General features: G+C 36.2%; 3 protein-coding genes across 6 annotated transcripts; 2 read left to right on the forward strand and 1 right to left on the reverse strand.

Moving 5' to 3' along the window:
- Positions 1–344: 344 nt before the first annotated feature.
- On the forward strand, positions 345–1,542 carry Smp_186020 (putative heat shock protein; the record flags this gene model as incomplete). The annotated part of the gene is made up of 4 exons (XM_018794694.1): positions 345–587; positions 754–924; positions 1,033–1,230; positions 1,378–1,542. The coding sequence occupies 4 exons, from the start codon at positions 345–347 to the stop codon at positions 1,540–1,542; spliced, it is 777 nt and encodes a 258-aa protein (XP_018649081.1).
- Positions 1,543–3,006: 1,464 nt separating this feature from the next.
- On the reverse strand, positions 3,007–3,438 carry Smp_185680 (hypothetical protein; the record flags this gene model as incomplete). Its single annotated transcript, XM_018794695.1, has 2 exons — positions 3,007–3,216; positions 3,325–3,438. 2 exons carry the CDS (start codon positions 3,436–3,438, stop codon positions 3,007–3,009), a joined length of 324 nt encoding a protein of 107 aa, XP_018649082.1.
- Positions 3,439–14,732: 11,294 nt separating this feature from the next.
- On the forward strand, positions 14,733–16,454 carry Smp_049300.1 (putative major egg antigen; the record flags this gene model as incomplete). Of its 4 annotated transcripts, XM_018794696.1 has the most annotated exons (5): positions 14,755–14,997; positions 15,164–15,334; positions 15,443–15,640; positions 15,788–15,932; positions 16,063–16,454. In XM_018794696.1, the coding sequence occupies 5 exons, from the start codon at positions 14,755–14,757 to the stop codon at positions 16,368–16,370; spliced, it is 1,065 nt and encodes a 354-aa protein (XP_018649086.1). In that variant the 3' UTR covers positions 16,371–16,454. The 4 variants fall into 4 exon arrangements, with proteins under 4 accessions (XP_018649084.1, XP_018649086.1, XP_018649085.1 ...); XM_018794699.1 differs by having other exon boundaries at positions 14,733–14,997; positions 15,788–16,454; XM_018794697.1 differs by lacking the exon at positions 15,788–15,932.
- Positions 16,455–22,422: the final 5,968 nt, after the last annotated feature.

Here is a 22,422-nt window from a genome sequence, read left to right on the forward strand (position 1 = left end):
ATTTGTAGTGAATAGCATTAGTATGGAAGCACTAGGATTTCACTAGAATTCCGGAGTGTTTTCTAGAGAGTTCTAGTAAATAAGGTGTGATGTGTGTTGACACAGAGCAAACATATGCCGACGTAGACCAGACAGGACGAGAGAAATCTAGAACTTTCGAGAAAATGTCCTTCAATCACCAATCAGATTTGGACTTGATTACACTGTAGAAATATTAGTGTTCTGATTGGTTGTTGCCTGTCTAGAGATTATTGGATAATCTCTCTCACCCACTACTATATAAGTGAGTTAAACAGCCGACATTCAATTCATATTGCTGTTCTATTTCTGTTGTTGTGTTCAATATGTCTGGTGGGAAACAACATAACGCAGTTAGTATTCCTGTGAATCGTGAGCAACGGTCATTTGAGAGACAGAGACGTGATCTGTTAACTGGCCTTGAACACGGGAGTGGTACTCATCGTGGCAACTTAATCGGACCATACACGGAAGACTGGCCGAGTACAGTGGACAGTTGGATCAACTCCTCGTGGAGGCGATGGGATGAAGAAATGCGACGTTTGAGACGTGGAATGTTTGCACTATTAGTGAGTTTGGCTATTCAGTATTCAGGTGATCATTAATACATATGATTTTGTGAGATAATGTTTGTAATTTGTGTATATTAGAAATGCAATAATGCATTGTGTGAGGAGATTTTGCATTAAATTCAAGGAGAGATTTGATGATCTCTGTATGTACTTTGAATTTCAGCCATTGGATACTTTCACCCACGGGATTCTGGAAAATCCATTCGCTTTAATGCACCAAATGGATCGTCATATCCAGGATATCCGAGAGAGAATGGGCTCAATGGATGTGCCGTCGACCGGTTCAGTGAGTGACTTTTTGAAGGACGCCTACGAAGTAGGTGAGGATGGCAAGGTGAGTCCGTGTTGACAAGCAGGTAGGTTGTGTTTAGTGTTTTGTGCAATTGGTTTGAATATGACCATGGATTGACGAGTGTTATTATGGTTGTTGTTTATTGCGTAGGTACATTTCAAGGTACGATTCGATGCACAAGGTTTCGCTCCTCAGGACATCAATGTGACGTCGAGTGAGAACCGTGTGACGGTACACGCGAAGAAGGAGACGACGACCGATGGTGGGAAGTGTAGTCGGGAGTTCTGTCGTATGGTGCAGCTGCCGAAGAGTATTGATGATAGTCAACTGAAATGTCGCATGACAGATGTAAGTTACTGAGTTGACGACCGTGGTTGCTGGTGGTATTGTGTGTGCGTGTGTGTTGTATTTGCAGTTGTTCGCATTTCGAATCATGTTAGAATAGTTGGAGATTTGCTTTCAACCTTGTTCTGTGCGTTTGTTTGTTTGTTTCAGGATGGTGTTTTGATGTTGGAGGCTCCAGTGAAGGTTGATCAGAACCAGTCGTTGACGCTGAACGAGTCTGGTCAGGTGGCTGTTCGACCGAAATCGGACAATCAGATTAAGGCAGTTCCTGCATCACAAGCTCTTGTTGCGAAAGGTGAGAGGAGTTGTGATTGACTTAGATGTAACATGTGTGTGTGTTGATGGTGATCTGGTGGGTGTGTTATTCTCGTTTGTGTGTGTTGCATTTTCATCATAACATTTGTATGTTTTCCTATCCATTTCAGGTGTTCATGGTCTGTCGTATGTGGATGATGGTTCAGGTGGGAAGCGACTGCATGTTGAAGTTCCAGTGGACCCAGTGTACAAGCCTGAAGACTTGTGTGTGAATGTCGATTCGAATCGTGTTGTGGTTAGTGGACGTCATCATAAGCAGAAGAGTGGTCAATATGGAAAGTCGAGTTCATTTGCAGAGTTCAGTCAGTCGTATGCGATTCCAGAGACAGTTGATCCGTTATCTGTTTCTGCTCAGGTGGTCGGCAATACATTGGTATTGGAGGCGTCATTGGAGAAGCAACATGCAATTACTCACTAGAAGAGAATATGTTTTACTGAACTAATCGTTGCTTAATGTTACAATATTGATGTAATTTTTCCGAATAAATATTTTTAAATTGCATTCGATTCCATGTTATTTATTTCGTGATCAGCGTACTGAGTTGACTTGTTGAACGTTTACTTCCTGGTGTACGGTTGGTAAGACGATAGTTTGGTTTTGATCTACATGTTGTTCCTGCGTTCAGATTCTGTGAAATTGATTTTCCATTGGAATCTTCGTGACTTCATGCTTGTTCATGTTGTGAGTGTAGAGTGGATGTGGAGTAATAGAAGACGGTTGATGAGTATGTGAACATTCATTCAATGAGAGACATGTGCCCCTGATGCCTAACTTTCACCTACCTGGACGCACTATGTTTGAAATAGAAAACGGGAAATTAAACTGTGGTGTCAGTTGTTGATGTGATTATCTATGAGTCTGATTTGTGTCCATTTGTTGATTTCCTAAACGGAATTCTCGAGACAGCCTTCATCTAAAGTTGGAAACATTATCATGTTGTTCGAAACCAATCTAGTCACTCAGTATGTTCGTCGAATTATTGTGCTTTAGGTGACGACATTCTTTTGACTAGTTTGACTGGACTTCCGTGAATTGATGAATAGCCTGCATTATCATATTGAAGTAAGAAGCCATTGATCCGTTTTTCTAGTTCGACAAATGTACTCAAATTCATTGGTGTAATGGAACTCATTAAGGTTTAAACGAAATTTTCTGCTGAACTGAGGATGTCGTTGGGCCATAAATAGTTGGATATATCGAGTATCGTTAAGACATCTTTTGAAATTATTTCTGTGAAATGGGTTGCATCATCAGCCAGTGATACGTTGGGTATCACTTCACAACTAAATATTATCATTGCTCTTTGAGTAGACTCCTCAATAGGACTATTCGTAAGTGCTAACAAACGCAAAGAACAAGGTTGAAAGCAAATCTCCAACTATTCTAACATGATTCGAAATGCGAACAACTGCAAATACAACACACACGCACACACAATACCACCAGCAACCACGGTCGTCAACTCAGTAACTTACATCTGTCATGCGACATTTCAGTTGACTATCATCAATACTCTTCGGCAGCTGCATCATACGACAGAACTCCCGACTACACTTCCCACCATCGGTCGTCGTCTCCTTCTTCGCGTGTACCGTCACACGGTTCTCACTCGACGTCACATTGATGTCCTGAGGAGCGAAACCTTGTGCATCGAATCGTACCTTGAAATGTACCTACGCAATAAACAACAACCATAATAACACTCGTCAATCCATGGTCATATTCAAACCAATTGCACAAAACACTAAACACAACCTACCTGCTTGTCAACACGGACTCACCTTGCCATCCTCACCTACTTCGTAGGCGTCCTTCAAAAAGTCACTCACTGAACCGGTCGACGGCACATCCATTGAGCCCATTCTCTCTCGGATATCCTGGATATGACGATCCATTTGGTGCATTAAAGCGAATGGATTTTCCAGAATCCCGTGGGTGAAAGTATCCAATGGCTGAAATTCAAAGTACATACAGAGATCATCAAATCTCTCCTTGAATTTAATGCAAAATCTCCTCACACAATGCATTATTGCATTTCTAATATACACAAATTACAAACATTATCTCACAAAATCATATGTATTAATGATCACCTGAATACTGAATAGCCAAACTCACTAATAGTGCAAACATTCCACGTCTCAAACGTCGCATTTCTTCATCCCATCGCCTCCACGAGGAGTTGATCCAACTGTCCACTGTACTCGGCCAGTCTTCCGTGTATGGTCCGATTAAGTTGCCACGATGAGTACCACTCCCGTGTTCAAGGCCAGTTAACAGATCACGTCTCTGTCTCTCAAATGACCGTTGCTCACGATTCACAGGAATACTAACTGCGTTATGTTGTTTCCCACCAGACATATTGAACACAACAACAGAAATAGAACAGCAATATGAATTGAATGTCGGCTGTTTAACTCACTTATATAGTAGTGGGTGAGAGAGATTATCCAATAATCTCTAGACAGGCAACAACCAATCAGAACACTAATATTTCTACAGTGTAATCAAGTCCAAATCTGATTGGTGATTGAAGGACATTTTCTCGAAAGTTCTAGATTTCTCTCGTCCTGTCTGGTCTACGTCGGCATATGTTTGCTCTGTGTCAACACACATCACACCTTATTTACTAGAACTCTCTAGAAAACACTCCGGAATTCTAGTGAAATCCTAGTGCTTCCATACTAATGCTATTCACTACAAATCACAACTGACCATTAGTGATGTCGTACTTGATAATTTTATTTCTATACACACTCATGGTTATTTGGCAAGGATTTCAAAAGCACTCAAATTAATTAGGTGAGTCCCGACAGGATCAATCGGGAATAGTCAACAGACTGTTTATTTGTTCGGCTCATTCTCTTTTTAGTTGAAAGCAGACAGCTTAGATTGTTTGGTCAAAACTGAACTATAAACAGTGATTTTCGTGTAAAGCAATCAAAATCTTTAAAGTTCATGATACGTACTTCATGTATCCAGATGAGAATTCATCCCAAACTGTACTTTACTGAGAGTATTTCTGAAATACTCCTTTCACCAGTTTGTTTACTTATCACACAAATAATCTGGAATCCGCAAGTTGATTGTCGTGATCAACGTCTTCTCTAATCGATAACGTTTGCTGACTAAATTTGTAAAGAATTTGTGATATTTGACACATCTATTGATTATTATAAAGCTTTCGTACTTAGATTTATGCCTGTGTTTCCAAGTCCCTTTGGTTATATGCACTGATGCGTTTTCAACATTAGTACACTTTTGAACGACTTCTCAATTGAAAGTATTTTTAACCAAAATTAGTCGAAAACTTTACTAATTGTCGTGAAGTAATATTGCTATAATCCATGCTCAACATTGCTTATAAATTCGAAGTTTTCGTTGTCATACTCCCATGTACGTGTTGTACTGCATCCGACTTACATAACTACAGAATAAGCTTGGGGTTGAACAGAAATTATAATTTCACTAAACCAAAGACACCTGATAATAGTGTTCTAGAAATCTCAAATATTTGAAGATTGGCGAGTAACTTTACTCCACTAGTTGCTTGAAATATTGATCTACTCTTACTGTTTCCAATGTAAACGAACCACACGGTCAGTCGACAAATAACTACAGATTAGAATTATTTCACATCTTGGTGCTGATTGTGACTCATACTAGAGGCCTATCAATTTTTGTCAGTTTGAAATTTTTCCATTTTTGATTTTCCATTGGAATCTCATTGACTTCATGTTTGTTCATGTTGTGAGTGTAGAGTGGATGTGGAGTAATAGAAGACGGTTGATGAGTATGTGAACATTCATTCAATGAGAGACATGTGCCCCTGATGCCTAACTTTCACCTACCTGGACGCACTATGTTTGAAATAGAAAACGGGAAATTAAACTGTGGTGTCAGTTGTTGATGTGATTATCTATGAGTCTGATTTGTGTCCATTTGTTGATTTCCTAAACGGAATTCTCGAGACAGCCTTCATCTAAAGTTGGAAACATTATCATGTTGTTCGAAACCAATCTAGTCACTCAGTATGTTCGTCGAATTATTGTGCTTTAGGTGACGACATTCTTTTGACTAGTTTGACTGGACTTCCGTGAATTGATGAATAGCCTGCATTATCATATTGAAGTAAGAAGCCATTGATCCGTTTTTCTAGTTCGACAAATGTACTCAAATTCATTGGTGTAATGGAACTCATTAAGGTTTAAACGAAATTTTCTGCTGAACTGAGGATGTCGTTGGGCCATAAATAGTTGGATATATCGAGTATCGTTAAGACATCTTTTGAAATTATTTCTGTGAAATGGGTTGCATCATCAGCCAGTGATACGTTGGGTATCACTTCACAACTAAATATTATCATTGCTCTTTGAGTAGACTCCTCAATAGGACTATTCGTAAGTACTAATTTTTTTCCATTTTTGAATTAATAACTACTAAAGCGTAATACGAATTAAAAAATGGGCCTCATTAATAAACGTGAGTACGTTGTCACGGTCCATAAAATCCAGGCCAAAGATCCCAAGTGGGTTCATTGTATGATGGCTTATGTAATCAAGCAGGATTGTTTCTCGATTTCCAACATATATCAACATCAATCTCATTAACTTTCGAGACAACTCACATCTTGGTTCTGATTGTGACTCATACTAGAGGCCTATTAATTTTTGTCAGTTTGAAATTTGTACGCAACGTACAGATATTTATCCCTTCTTGTTTACATGGGAAGTTGGGTCACTTGAATTTTCCTAATAACAAGGTATCTACGGTTGATTTTGTCTTATATAACCAGTGATTTATTCACTTTGATTCACTAGTAGTTGAATTCATGTGTCTTGAGAATGGTCAAATCAAACTCAACGTTTTTAAACTTTTTCATATATATATTCCAATTAGGTTTGTTGTTTTGGTTATCTTTATTTAATTCTATGGTACCTTTCAGTGTTAAACCCTCAAACTACTTCAACTCACCTTACAGAACAATGTGGTATGTCAACTGAAGATATAATGTGCATTTAATTAACTAGATTTCAAAAGGTTATAGGAATTATTCTTTTTACCATCATATACCACAACCCACAAGTCAAAAATAGTGCAGAATGTTTTTCGCTCATTGGGGTTCCTAGCTTTTATTCGCTTACCATACTAGTTATAGAAATCGTGGATTTTTATGAGTTTTAAATTTTTATTTACAATAAATAGCCTATGAGTCAATCTTTCTCGTATTCTGTCGAGTCATCTAAGGTAGACTTTACCAAACTATGCAATATTGTCAGTTTAAACAACCTTCTTCAAATCTACCGTATTAAATTCCGATTATTGCTATTTACAGAAATTTATTTGGATCTTCAGGGTATCTGTAGAATTTCATGTTCACCTGGATTAAAATGTCTAGTCATCAAGTTATTTTCGATATATGATCAATAAATGATTACTCTGTCTAGACTTCTCCAATCCTAAACTCGAAACGCATGTTTATATCTTGTACTCACATAGAAATATACTTCTTTCTGTTGCTGGCCCTCTTTTTCTATATCGAAAATGTTAAATTCTCGAAAGCCTTTCATTTCAAGATATTTAAGCTTGAATCTTCATCTCTTACATCTGAATAAAATCATGATGGTGTAATGAACTGAAATTACGTTATATTTAAAACGCGATAATACAACATGATTTAGATATGTTAGAATTTGTGTCCATTAGTATAGAGGCAAATAAACGAATTTTATGTTAATGTGATCGACAATTTGTTTGATACATAACAATATACACGAAAGATTGTCTTAAGCCGAACTCTTTGTTGTTTGGATTTAAACGGAATTGAACAACCTCATTCGTCCGATTTTGTTTGCTCATAAATTCCAATAAATTGTACCTGGATATTGTTGTGTTGTAACCAATCTCAAAACTACGTTAATTCAGTCTACGCTCATAGGTTACCTCCATCTATAAACGATTTAAGAAACGGATAAAAGTACAAATTAGCTTTGTGCAATAGAACCTTGAAAAGATGAAGCACACATCCTGGATTCCATTGCTAGCTATCATCCATCTCTAATAATTATATTTCTAGTGAATTATCGTATTTGGTAAACTTCTGAATAAATAAATTGATATGATGCTGTTAACAGAGTGTCCAAGTATCAAGAAGCGTTCATATAATGACAATCAGATTGATGAGAAGAAGTGGTATGAAAATAGTTTACAGATGGAAATCATGACAGTTAATTTTCTACTTGAAGAACTTAAATAAGGTTATATTACTGTACACCTTTTAGTTCTAATCGTGGACAGAATAGATAAGATGTTCGATAACGAAGCTGTCAGTCGACTTACACTTTGCTTTTAATAACCATGCAAGTTAACACTCTGTGATGAGATTAGAAAGTGTACGATATGTACTGAACTATATTTACATACGTGGTGGGATAATCCATTTGTTATGTTTACATTATTAAAACAGTCATCTGATTGCTTAGGTCATGAGACAGTTCATGGTTTATTCACGTGATTAGTTTATCCTAATTTTAACTACGGTGAGAAATGTTTATAATCAAGTTAGGGTTGTAATAATATTGGCCCTTACAAACTATTATTTATCTGCAGAATAAGTTTTAAATAGTTAATATCGAATTTCTATTCAATAGCATCATCGTACAGAAATACTTGTTCCAACATGTAGGAATACTTCATAAAATATCTGCTTTTTTCTGTTCAAGCTCATAATAAATCGAATGAGAGATTATTTTCTGAGTAATCGATAGGACCATAGTTCATGAACAAATCAACCAGATGTAAAACAGACACCTAGACTCTGGCACCAAATTCATCCATCCATATGGTGGAGTGGCATTTCGACATTATAACTGATGTCAGTTGTAATAAAATGCCTAGCTCTAACTCCTGATCCCGATTCATCACTCTAATTCCTAATCCTATTTCTAATTAACCAAGTGGTCAAAGTTTCTCAAATTCAGTTCGGTATCACTCAGATACTGTCCACCGAGTAATCGTACATTCATTAGTGATATTTAATTTGAAGTTATTCATTACGCTCAGTTGGAATTTCGCCAAAAACCATGTTGGATTTTCAGATTCATGCATCAATTCTGTCGTTTCCGTAAACCATGGTATATGTAGTATGTCTTGTATGCTTTTACGTTCCGTTTTCGATTCTATTGTATATTATGCCTTTTCGATTCCCAAACGTTTTACCATTCATAAAGCGTTTACAATATTTCGCAGTAGTTTCTATTGCCTGTTATTTTCTTCATTTTAGAATTTCAAAGTTCAGACTAATACTAAGCGCTGATCAATTTCATGTGAAGTTTCTTGCTATGTTTCATAAATGCTGTAGGGTTTTAAATTACTGGGACGTTGTTTACTAGCACGATGCGTGCCGATGACCGTCAGTAATTTGGTTTGTTAGAGCTTGTATATGCACGTGGAATCTCAAAGCTTTTAATGTTGATTATTAATAAATAATTCTTAAATGTACACCTTTCAAACAGAAGGTGAACTATCATCGTACCCACTGGTTGTTGTAAATGTACTATTTAGTGTAAGTAGTTTCGGTGATTAAATGAATACAAGCATGCTCAATACAGCTGTGGTCAATTACGTCATAATTCACAACCAGATATTTTATTATGATAATTAGAAGCATTCGAATCAACGTACTGACTAAGGATTCCGGAAATAATGCAATTTAAATCATGGGGAACTAGATGAGCACAAATGAACGTATTATATTTTGGATCCGTAATCAGCTCTCAGTAAAGTACAAAGGTATCATTAGTTCACTGAATTACCACATCCGCCACAGCTTACATTGGATTCCAAGTTTCTGTAATCGATTGTACTTCTTCTCCTTAGGTTCATCATGTGTCTGTTCGACTGTGTATCGGATGTAGACTCTGTATGATCTAGAATGTACTCATTGGTATTAGAATTATTAATATGTAACTTCTACAAACTCCAAACATCTCATATTTGATCGAAGAATTATTCCTTTCAAAAACTTTGATGGAGTCTCTTTCGTCACAGGATGTTTAGCATTGCTATATTGCAGTATAAATGTATCTACTCTCCTATCCAGTTCATTGAATGTTGAAGCAGCAATAGAATCAATAGCAGTTTTCAATGTCCTGACAACATTTTCATCCTGACTATTAGAACAAGGGTGACTGGAAGCAGTAAACAAATGTTTGCACCCTATACCATTCAACCAGGCAGTGACTGGATCCACAAAAAAACGTGAGCCATTATCAGTCATTAAAAGCATGGAACCCATTCTCGACTAAACACCTCTCTTAATGCTTGGATTGTGAAGTCAGAATTTGATGAAGTTGTGATAAAATCTTCATGCCACTTAGAAAACGAATCAATGACTATAGGTGCATAGTATTTGCGAAGAAATCGACCACAATATTCTGCATCGATTCTCTACCAGACCGCAGACGATACTGGCCATGGAGTCCGCTTCGAAGACTGACTTTTCAACTTATGACATTTTCCATAATTGTTTGCTGTACGACATTTATCTGCATTTTTATCTGGCCACCAACATGCGAGCCTTGCCAAGGACTTCATTTTCCCAACACCTAATTGTCCACTATGAAGATTTTCAAGGACAGATCTACCTAATGAAAGAGGAATAACGGCACGATAATTTAAACAAAACATACCATCAGCAGTAATAGATAACTCATCCCGCTTTGCAAAATAGACAGGAAATCTACGTTTCAGATTAGCATTCCAACCTTTCCTTATAGCACTGAGTACACATCCAAAGTATCTACGAGTTTCTTTAATAAGATCTGGACGTCTCACCGTTGAAGGTTTCACTATCAAACAGTTTGAATTATTAACAGGTCTATCTTGTAATGATCATCGAGAAATGTAGTCAACGTTTGGAATCGGTTAGGCACTCCTGTGCTGAACCGTATAGTCATAGACGCTCAAAGCAATACTCCATTGTTGAACCATAACAGCTGAGGAACGTGACAGGGATTTTTCAGGATGATAAATGAACTTTAAAGCTTCATGGTCGGTAACAATAGTGAATCTCTTTCGAAATAAATATTTATGGTGTCTTTTAACAGCCCAAAACACAGCTAATGCTTCTTGCTGAGTTAGTGAATAACCTTGTTCAGAAACAGTAAGTTTGCGCGAAACACAGATAACTGGTCTAACTTCCTGCTTCAAAAACTTCACCAATACCCAGAGGTGGTGCGTCAGTAATTAGTACAGACTGTACACTAGCAGAGTAAGTTCGAAGAACAGCATTACTTTGAAGAAAGTTTAGTAGACTTCGTATGCATGATTCTTGTTCCTCACTCCCATTTGAATGAATTGGATATCGAAATATGGAATAAACAATTGACACGACAAGGAAAATTAGGAATATGACGGGAATAGTATTGAAGAGCACCCATTAGTGAACGTAGTTCTGTAAGATTTTCCGGAGATGGTGCATTTGTCAGTGCAGCTAGTCGTCTAATATCTGGTGTAAAACCATTACCATCAACTAGGTATCTAAGACATTAGAAACTAGATACGCAAAATGAACACTTATTTGGATTCACCGTAATATTCTTCTTGATTAAACGACACAATAAAGCAATAAGTCTCTGGTCACGAACTACCTTATCAGCACCACTAACAATGAGATCATCTTGATAAACTTCAACAACTTCAAGATCACTGAACACCCTACTCATAACTTCTTGAAGTATGGATGGAGAATAATGTAGACCAAATGGAAGGAAGTTGTATTTGAACAAACCGAAAGGAGTGTTAACCGTCGTCAAAATAGATGAAAATTGATCTAAAGGGATTTGAAGATAAGAATCTTTTAGGTCAACTTTCGAGAGCATAATAGAACCATGAAGTCGATTTAGAATATCTTCAGCCTCCACGCATGCACGTTTGCTTCAACAAACAGGAGTTCAGTGTTAATCTATAGTCACCACATATTCTAGGGGTCTTGCCACACGACTTCAATAGAGTAACAATAGGAATACCCCATGCTGAAGACTGAATCGGTTCAATTATATCTTTCGGACACAAATCGTTCAATGTCTTATGTACTGCTTCTCGAAGACCATAGGGAATTATTCGTCTTTTAAGAAAGACTGGATCACCCTGTACTTGAAGTTTTATAGGCTGAATTTTCATACCTCCACTGCACTTGGCACCCGCAGCTATCAAATCTTTAAGCAAAGCATCAGGATTTTCTTTAGAAACTAGTAAAGGCAACTCCACTTTAAGCATTTTCAGATTTATTGAACCCAGTATTGACAGTCCTGTTTCGCTAACTAAAAATTCACAAGGCATGTATCAAGAATTATCATCTCTTATTAACAATTCACATAATCCTCGTATGAACAGTCTATGTCCAGTAATCCCCAATATTGAGAGTTCATTGGAACTCACCATAGTGTTAAGATCCGAAGATTTCAATTTTTTGAATGAAATAACGGACTCTACACTGTCTGTGTCCACAATAAAGTCAGGAAATGATCCAAGGGATGTGTATAATCGCTTTTGAATATGAGCATTACCTTTCTAAATGGTGGATAAAGATAAAAGATCATTTGGAATAGCCGAATTATTGCGACCCGAATTACAAGGTTTTGGACTGTAGTGAACACAAACAGTAATGCATAGAATCGGTTGTATTTAAACTGAAAATTATAGAACGTCTTATTAAGATCTGATAATCATGCAATAAAAACTTCATTTGCAAAATGTCAGTCAATCGTCTCAGATTTCATTGTTCCTGCATTTTCATGCCAATTGTTTGCACTTTCCGTTCTTTCCTTCTCGATCTTCTACTGAAATACATTCTATTCCTGACTATCGTTGTATACTACTTATGCGGATATAAGTAGCCCACACCACAGTACTACTTGAAGCAAAATAAACAGTAGTTTTGCATACCGACTGAATGTGTCCTGTTTTACCACATTTAAAACATTTAGCATTAAGAAATGCACAGGAATTACGAGAATGGAATTTGTCACAGGAAAAACATTCACCAAACTTTTTCTTACCTTTGTGGTTCGCTTTGCGATTCCTTGATGAATCACCTTTCATATTTTCACGAGAATAGGAATCACTATTAATCGAACGCAAGTTTGATCGATCCTGATATTGTATTTCATCACGACGACTGAGCAAAGTATTGGAATTTTCATCGACTGCATATCAAGTACATTCACTGTTTCGTAGTTAATACATGCAGTCCTAGCATCTTGATATGAACAGTTCGGCATGCTTGACAACTCTCTCTTTCCAGACCTGGTATGTTAATTCCTGCAATTAATCGATCCCTTAGTTGTACATGAAGTTGGTCACCGAAATTGCATTTTGCAGTTTGTCTGTGCAACTCAAGGGTGAATTCCCTAACCTTTTGGTTATTCTGACGAATCATCTCATTGAAAGTTTGCTCTCTCACGACATTCAAAACTGGTGCACTTCACATTATTCAATAGCAGTTCCTTAAGAATTGCATAGGGATGTGAGATAGGCTTATCTGGAAATGCCAAGTCTTTAGTGAGCTGTAGGCATCCTTTTCGGTGAATGTAAGGAAACAGAGTCACAATTTTATCATCTTTAACATCTTTGCTGGTCATACTACAGATTCCAAACCCTACAATTTAATCGTTCGAAGCTTCAGAAATTGAATGCGTATCCAACTGCTCAGTCAAAGGCTCCATCATAACCCCATAAAAATAATAATAATAATAACAATAATAATAAGCACCTAACCTGATTCGCTAACTAAGAATTTCCGAAATAGTGCATTCTAAGGTAGATAAAAATAAATGAACACAACTGAACGTGTTATATTTGGAATTCATAATAGGCTCGGATTCGAGTGCAAAGGAATCATCAGTTAGTACAAATACCCCAATTATATATTCATGTGAAATAATTCTAATCTGTAGTTATTTGTCGACTGACAGTCTGGTTCGTTTACATTGGAAACAGTAAGAGTAGATCAATATTTCAAGCAACTAGTGGAGTAAAGTTACTCGCCAATCTTCAAATATTTGAGATTTCTAGAACACTATTATCAGGTGTCTTTGGTTTAGTGAAATTATAATTTCTGTTCAACCCCAAGCTTATTCTGTAGTTATGTAAGTCGGATGCAGTACAACACGTACATGGGAGTATGACAACGAAAACTTCGAATTTATAAGCAATGTTGAGCATGGATTATAGCAATATTACTTCACGACAATTAGTAAAGTTTTCGACTAATTTTGGTTAAAAATACTTTCAATTGAGAAGTCGTTCAAAAGTGTACTAATGTTGAAAACGCATCAGTGCATATAACCAAAGGGACTTGGAAACACAGGCATAAATCTAAGTACGAAAGCTTTATAATAATCAATAGATGTGTCAAATATCACAAATTCTTTACAAATTTAGTCAGCAAACGTTATCGATTAGAGAAGACGTTGATCACGACAATCAACTTGCGGATTCCAGATTATTTGTGTGATAAGTAAACAAACTGGTGAAAGGAGTATTTCAGAAATACTCTCAGTAAAGTACAGTTTGGGATGAATTCTCATCTGGATACATGAAGTACGTATCATGAACTTTAAAGATTTTGATTGCTTTACACGAAAATCACTGTTTATAGTTCAGTTTTGACCAAACAATCTAAGCTGTCTGCTTTCAACTAAAAAGAGAATGAGCCGAACAAATAAACAGTCTGTTGACTATTCCCGATTGATCCTGTCGGGACTCACCTAATTAATTTGAGTGCTTTTGAAATCCTTGCCAAATAACCATGAGTGTGTATAGAAATAAAATTATCAAGTACGACATCACTAATGGTCAGTTGTGATTTGTAGTGAATAGCATTAGTATGGAAGCACTAGGATTTCACTAGAATTCCGGAGTGTTTTCTAGAGAGTTCTAGTAAATAAGGTGTGATGTGTGTTGACACAGAGCAAACATATGCCGACGTAGACCAGACAGGACGAGAGAAATCTAGAACTTTCGAGAAAATGTCCTTCAATCACCAATCAGATTTGGACTTGATTACACTGTAGAAATATTAGTGTTCTGATTGGTTGTTGCCTGTCTAGAGATTATTGGATAATCCCTCTCACCCACTACTATATAAGTGAGTTAAACAGCCGACATTCAATTCATATTGCTGTTCTATTTCTGTTGTTGTGTTCAATATGTCTGGTGGGAAACAACATAACGCAGTTAGTATTCCTGTGAATCGTGAGCAACGGTCATTTGAGAGACAGAGACGTGATCTGTTAACTGGCCTTGAACACGGGAGTGGTACTCATCGTGGCAACTTAATCGGACCATACACGGAAGACTGGCCGAGTACAGTGGACAGTTGGATCAACTCCTCGTGGAGGCGATGGGATGAAGAAATGCGACGTTTGAGACGTGGAATGTTTGCACTATTAGTGAGTTTGGCTATTCAGTATTCAGGTGATCATTAATACATATGACTTTGTGAGATAATGTTTGTAATTTGTGTATATTAGAAATGCAATAATGCATTGTGTGAGGAGATTTTGCATTAAATTCAAGGAGAGATTTGATGATCTCTGTATGTACTTTGAATTTCAGCCATTGGATACTTTCACCCACGGGATTCTGGAAAATCCATTCGCTTTAATGCACCAAATGGATCGTCATATCCAGGATATCCGAGAGAGAATGGGCTCAATGGATGTGCCGTCGACCGGTTCAGTGAGTGACTTTTTGAAGGACGCCTACGAAGTAGGTGAGGATGGCAAGGTGAGTCCGTGTTGACAAGCAGGTAGGTTGTGTTTAGTGTTTTGTGCAATTGGTTTGAATATGACCATGGATTGACGAGTGTTATTATGGTTGTTGTTTATTGCGTAGGTACATTTCAAAGTACGATTCGATGCACAAGGTTTCGCTCCTCAGGACATCAATGTGACGTCGAGTGAGAACCGTGTGACGGTACACGCGAAGAAGGAGACGACGACCGATGGTGGGAAGTGTAGTCGGGAGTTCTGTCGTATGGTGCAGCTGCCGAAGAGTATTGATGATAGTCAACTGAAATGTCGCATGACAGATGTAAGTTACTGAGTTGACGACCGTGGTTGCTGGTGGTATTGTGTGTGCGTGTGTGTTGTATTTGCAGTTGTTCGCATTTCGAATCATGTTAGAATAGTTGGAGATTTGCTTTCAACCTTGTTCTGTGCGTTTGTTTGTTTGTTTCAGGATGGTGTTTTGATGTTGGAGGCTCCAGTGAAGGTTGATCAGAACCAGTCGTTGACGCTGAACGAGTCTGGTCAGGTGGCTGTTCGACCGAAATCGGACAATCAGATCAAGGCAGTTCCTGCATCACAAGCTCTTGTTGCGAAAGGTGAGAGGAGTTGTGATTGACTTAGATGTAACATGTGTGTGTGTTGATGGTGATCTGGTGGGTGTGTTATTCTCGTTTGTGTGTGTTGCATTTTCATCATAACATTTGTATGTTTTCCTATCCATTTCAGGTGTTCATGGTCTGTCGTATGTGGATGATGGTTCAGGTGGGAAGCGACTGCATGTTGAAGTTCCAGTGGACCCAGTGTACAAGCCTGAAGACTTGTGTGTGAATGTCGATTCGAATCGTGTTGTGGTTAGTGGACGTCATCATAAGCAGAAGAGTGGTCAATATGGAAAGTCGAGTTCATTTGCAGAGTTCAGTCAGTCGTATGCGATTCCAGAGACAGTTGATCCGTTATCTGTTTCTGCTCAGGTGGTCGGCAATACATTGGTATTGGAGGCGCCATTGGAGAAGCAACATGCAATTACTCACTAGAAGAGAATATGTTTTACTGAACTAATCGTTGCTTAATGTTACAATATTGATGTAATTTTTCCGAATAAATATTTTTAAATTGCATTCGATTCCATGTTATTTATTTCGTGATCAGCGTACTGAGTTGACTTGTTGAACGTTTACTTCCTGGTGTACGGTTGGTAAGACGATAGTTTGGTTTTGATCTACATGTTGTTCCTGCGTTCAGATTCTGTGAAATTGATTTTCCATTGGAATCTTCGTGACTTCATGCTTGTTCATGTTGTGAGTGTAGAGTGGATGTGGAGTAATAGAAGACGGTTGATGAGTATGTGAACATTCATTCAATGAGAGACATGTGCCCCTGATGCCTAACTTTCACCTACCTGGACGCACTATGTTTGAAATAGAAAACGGGAAATTAAACTGTGGTGTCAGTTGTTGATGTGATTATCTATGAGTCTGATTTGTGTCCATTTGTTGATTTCCTAAACGGAATTCTCGAGACAGCCTTCATCTAAAGTTGGAAACATTATCATGTTGTTCGAAACCAATCTAGTCACTCAGTGTGTTCGTCACATTTTAGTTGTAATACGTATAGACAGGTAACTCACTAATCTTATGGATGGTGATCAACTAAGGCCGATCATACGACGCTGTTAAATCCTTGTGAGTCGCTCAATGTTTTTTTTCTTTCGGTGAAGATTTTTCAATGTTCTACTTTTTCATATTCTTTGATTTGCTATTAGTCCTTACCATCTCTTAACCACATATAATCTCTATATTTATCTTCATAGCAGTATGATGTATACTGGATGTATTTTTAACCCATTGTACAAATGCTGTAGCCATCTGATATACTTGTAACATGGAACTAGTAGAGACAGTGTATTCGAACTATGGGCTTTGATTTGATAAATATTCATACTTACTACAAATATAAGGGAACCTAACATCATAAAAGGATGGATGGTGGCATTACTGACCAGCATACATGATGGTGGGGAGATAACTTCAATCCACCCGCGTTTGTAATACAGAACATTTTGTTTAAATACGGCTCCTTATTGTCTAGTGGAATATATATATATATATATATATATATATATATATATATATATATATATATATTAATAACAGGGAAATAGACTATGTAGTCATACGTTAACTATTCCTCTATGAACATTGTCTGCTCTGCTTCTCATCCTTTCTTTTTCTTACACCCTTTTTCAGCCTCCTTGAGATACGCCATCGAAAACGGATATGGAAAGGGTGACTTCGTCTTGCACATTATTAAATTTTCAGATATTCCAGAGGGATATAAAGTTGCGGTTTCTAGAAAGCCCCAACTTCACATGGATCTATTCTCGATCACCAGTTGCGTGTCGCAATGCAACCTTCATAAAGCGCGCCAGCTGTGACAATGACAATACGATTCTTACTAAAACCATCTACATTCATATTTTATAGAATATTAACCCAGCTGAGTAATTTACTACAGTGAAAATCGTAACTTTTGTAACAATTTGATCTTGCCTGTAAACTGGCATGTCTCATGTAGCAAACTGTTATTTGAGAATAAATTATTATTATTTGGGATTCGAAATCAAGTACCCAGGAATAACTAGTTCATGCATATACCACAGAATTATAAATCAAAGGTTCGAAAATTGAGGTGCAGAAAACATTCACTGCGGCCAAACTGAATGGGTTTTCTACAGTCATTCAATAATGAAAACCAGCAATGAAGATAGACTGCCTGAACTTGCCACATCCATGTGTGTTTATCAATCCAACTGTTCCTGTGGGACCAGTTATATAGGGGTACAATTCTGTAAGTCAGTCGTCGCATAGCGTAATACCATCCATCTTCGTTGAGAAACAAACAGTTAAGAGTTCTATTCTCGCTCACTTGGTGGACAAATGACGTCAGTCTGGCTTGATTAATGCTTATAAGGTCATTCACTATATTCTGTCAAATTTACCACATGGTTCACAAGTTCGTCTTTTGGATATTACTGAAGCTATTGGAACCCATGTCCACAAACCTAATCTTTGTGTTCAAAAGCATTTTGTACATTCAGTGTCTCTGACTTGGTCATCGATATAAGAATGAGTTTTGTCTGAACATTTATTGACCTCGTTCATTCCAAAACATTCAAACAATCTTATTTTGTTTACTTTTTGCAATTTTACATATCCTCAATATGTCTGTTGGTTCTGAAATAGTTACTAAAATACTAACCTTTCATTAAAATAGTTTTTTTTTATTTCTTTCTAGATATTATGCAATGTAGCGACTATTGAATTCCTTTTTTCGAATAGGTATGAAAATGCCACTGGTATTTCTAGTTTGAAAACACTTCAATCAGTAACACCTTCTATAATTGAATCGTACCCACACATTAAAATCAAAAGTCAGAAGCGAAGAGGTTCGAAAATCTATTTGATAGACTATCAATATATCGAGAAACGACTGATCTAACTGGCTAATGGTTACAGGAGAAGTTGAACACTGCGCTCCCACTTGTGATCTGATGCGAATGCATGAACGAGCACCTTCAGGTAGTTGAGTCTACTAAAATTAATGTGGTCATCATCCTATGCCGAACACTTACAAAGCTATTTGTTTTGGGGATTCATTTACCGCTAAAAGTACTTTAACTATTACAGTCCCCTTTCTTCTGATTACTCAGTATTATTTTACAACCACTTGGACATTATATAATTATTATGTTATGCAACTATTCTAAGAGTATTATCTGATTGTATATATATATATATACATACTACTTATATGTCAACATAAGTAGCATACACCACGATGCCAGTGCAAGTATTCCTTTGTTTTAGTTTATTGTATGTTTTGAATGATTTTTACCAAGGTAAATAAAGAGAGTAAAATCACCGCCGTTCTACTTTCACTCATGGCAGACATTATTTTTACAAAGTTCTGTCAAATTTCTTGTTTAAAAGATATTGTTTTCACAATATAGTTTTAAGAAGACAAGAACCAGGGTTTTGAACTAATATTATCTCTCGAAGTTTTTATAAACACATGTCTAATATATTCCGATGCTTATTTTTTTAAAGCCTCACAAAAGGTCATACGATGATAATAAAGTCAGATACTTAAAACACAAGCATTCATAACTTCTCATCGATGTGTACACTCAGTTTAACATGAGTTAGGTCTCAGGATCTTTAAGTTTTTTTTCTCAGGGTATTATATGTTTAACCATCAGTCAGTAAACCAAAAACTTACTTAATCATCTATCGTCATCGGTTATACAATTTAAATTCCGACTAAATAGATTTCACAGATCATGGCTTAACGCTAGAGCTATGAGCACAACACTATTATTAATTTAGGTAGTTTTTCGTAGTCTGGGTGTAATATCTAGATAAATTTCATCATGAACTAATATACTGTGAACAATAACTAGAATTTTAACAGATAGTAATGAACAAAATTTAATTAATAGTAGAAAAGTGAACCAGCTTTGTTAGGATAACTTTGTAATTTTATAACATCAAGTCTTCCTCTATTCTAAAGATACAATTTCATTGAGAGGGTATGCAAGGAAAAACGTGAGCATATGGCTTTGGAAGATAGAATAACAAGAGAAAATATAAAGCAGCGACTTAGTATGCACAAGGTAGTTATTCAGTAATTCATAGTCTTTTAATAGATGAAAACAGATGTTTATATCTTAAGAATCAAAAACTACTTGTGAGTAGTCTAAAATCACCAGTCAGTTAACCGAACAATTTATAAATCGACCTTATTAGACACATAATGTTTACTTCATATGACGATAGTCTGATAATACTATGGTAGTCATTACGTTAATAAGAAACTATTGGAAGATCGAAATACATAATTTTCCATTTAACCATGAGTAACAATTACTCTTGACTTCATCAGTGGAAACTAATTATTTTCTAATTTATCTGTTGTATATAATGATAATGTCATCAGAGTTGAAGAATGGATTAGTCGTACACAGGAATGAATCATGGTTACATTTATTACATCTGTATTCTCACTTAAGCCTATGAAAATGAAAAGTATTCTTATAATAAGATTAACTTTTTCATCGGAATACTAAGTACCAAGTTGATCCATCACATCTGATCTAATCTAGAATATGTATGGCTTATTTTCAATGTTCACTGACCAGTGCTACTAATTGGAATAAATGTTCATTTTTGTTTCGTTTATATTTTCGTATGGATCAACTAAGAGACATAATTCTGAGTTAGATACAATGACTACTTCATCTGACCAAGCAGTAAATATATCCTTAATCAATATTAGATCGGCCATAAATTAAGACGTTTACATTTACCATACATTATAAGTAAAATATAAAGCCAAATGTGGAGAACTCTAACGGTGATGATAAATTTATGACACTACAAAAAAAATATCTTGTATATTAGTTTATTCAGTTTGACGAATGTATACAAAATAATGAAATGTATAATCAGTTGAACAAAGATAATCTGAAATAAAGCTTGAAAATTTAGTTGAATGATTATTCATCTGATATATATACAATAATTATTATTTCGACCACTCTATTTTATCTAAATTTCATTGAAATCACGAACCGACTTAAGTTAGACAACTATTGGGAGAACTGAATTTCTGTCTCGTCCCAAAGTGAGACTCCTTAGGAGTGAGCATCCACAACCTTCGGTTTCGCGCTCTAACGCTTAACCTCTAGAACACTGAAATGGGATTCCATGGTGTACAAGTCTAGCTCCAATCAATCCACGATATTACGCGACCGCCTTCCATTATCTTTGTTGAGTAACTGCGTCACACCCGACATAGTTCGGATTCACTGGTCACGGCTTCCCACTAGAATTCCGGAAATTTCGTCTCGAAACTAGTCACTAGTGAGCACATGTAATTGTCAGCATGAGATTTCGGAGATTGTTTAAATATTTATTCCGATTATTAATCTCCCATATCCAACTAACTTATAAACTTATTCAAGCCAAAATTATTCATTCCAATATTAATAATTTCATTTTGCCTTACCAATAATCTTAAATTCATATCCTGCTATTTTAAACGATGTACTTACTCTGAACTTGGTTATCCTTTCTAAACATGAATTTAGATGTATTACTGTAGGACCTAAGCTGAAGTTAGATTACTTCATGATTTCAAAGGAAATCAATAATCTTCACAACACCATATTAGCAAAAACAATATTATACGTTTATATATCTGTTTGTGATATGATGGGAACTTTCAAACAATTAATGGTAAATATTGATCATCGATATAACATAGTTTACTAAAAGAGGAACCCATGGATTTCAATCAAAATGTGGTTAATAGCTAGTTTCCTAAATGGACTGATTTATTTACCACCTAATCGTTCTTATGATCTTCTACTCAATTCCCATCGTTGTGTAATTTGTGATTGATTATCTAATCTGATTGTTGCTTACACGATTGTTCCTCTTATCCTACGTTATTTATACTTATCTTGATCGCTACCCTTTCGATGTCAACTAACCTAATATATTCACCTGAACATCTGAAAATCCTAGCTAACAGAATTACTCAAATCATAATTCTGAATTCATATCTCGTATTTTCTTAACATTAAATTACTAATTTTCATTTTTGGTTCGGACTGATAACTATGGAACATGGTAAAAAAGGATTCTCTGTTCAGATATTTGTGTTTCCGTTTGTTAAGAGCTTGATCTGACTGTATGTAAAGATAATGACAACCAATTTCCATAAAAATGTATAGGAAAATAATTTTTGTTTAAGTCTATTAATAGAACAGTTGATTAATGACTGTGTGAAATAATAAATTGTCTAGCAGAAACTGTGAATTTTTATATGTTCAAGACATGACACTTATTCACATCATAACTTATATTAGTGGGAATCATGTAAAGACTACTGGTCAGAGGTTTTATGTTAGAAATCGATATTTGAAGAGTTCACTGATAAAGAAGATAAGTTTTTTTCTTCACTATATGGTAACTGGAGTACACCTTATAGTTTTATTTTCATTATTTTTTTCCAATTATCGCT

The sequence above is a fragment of the Schistosoma mansoni genome, chromosome 1 (assembly GCF_000237925.1).
Source record: "Schistosoma mansoni strain Puerto Rico chromosome 1, complete genome".
NCBI classification, from domain to species: domain Eukaryota; kingdom Metazoa; phylum Platyhelminthes; class Trematoda; order Strigeidida; family Schistosomatidae; genus Schistosoma; species Schistosoma mansoni.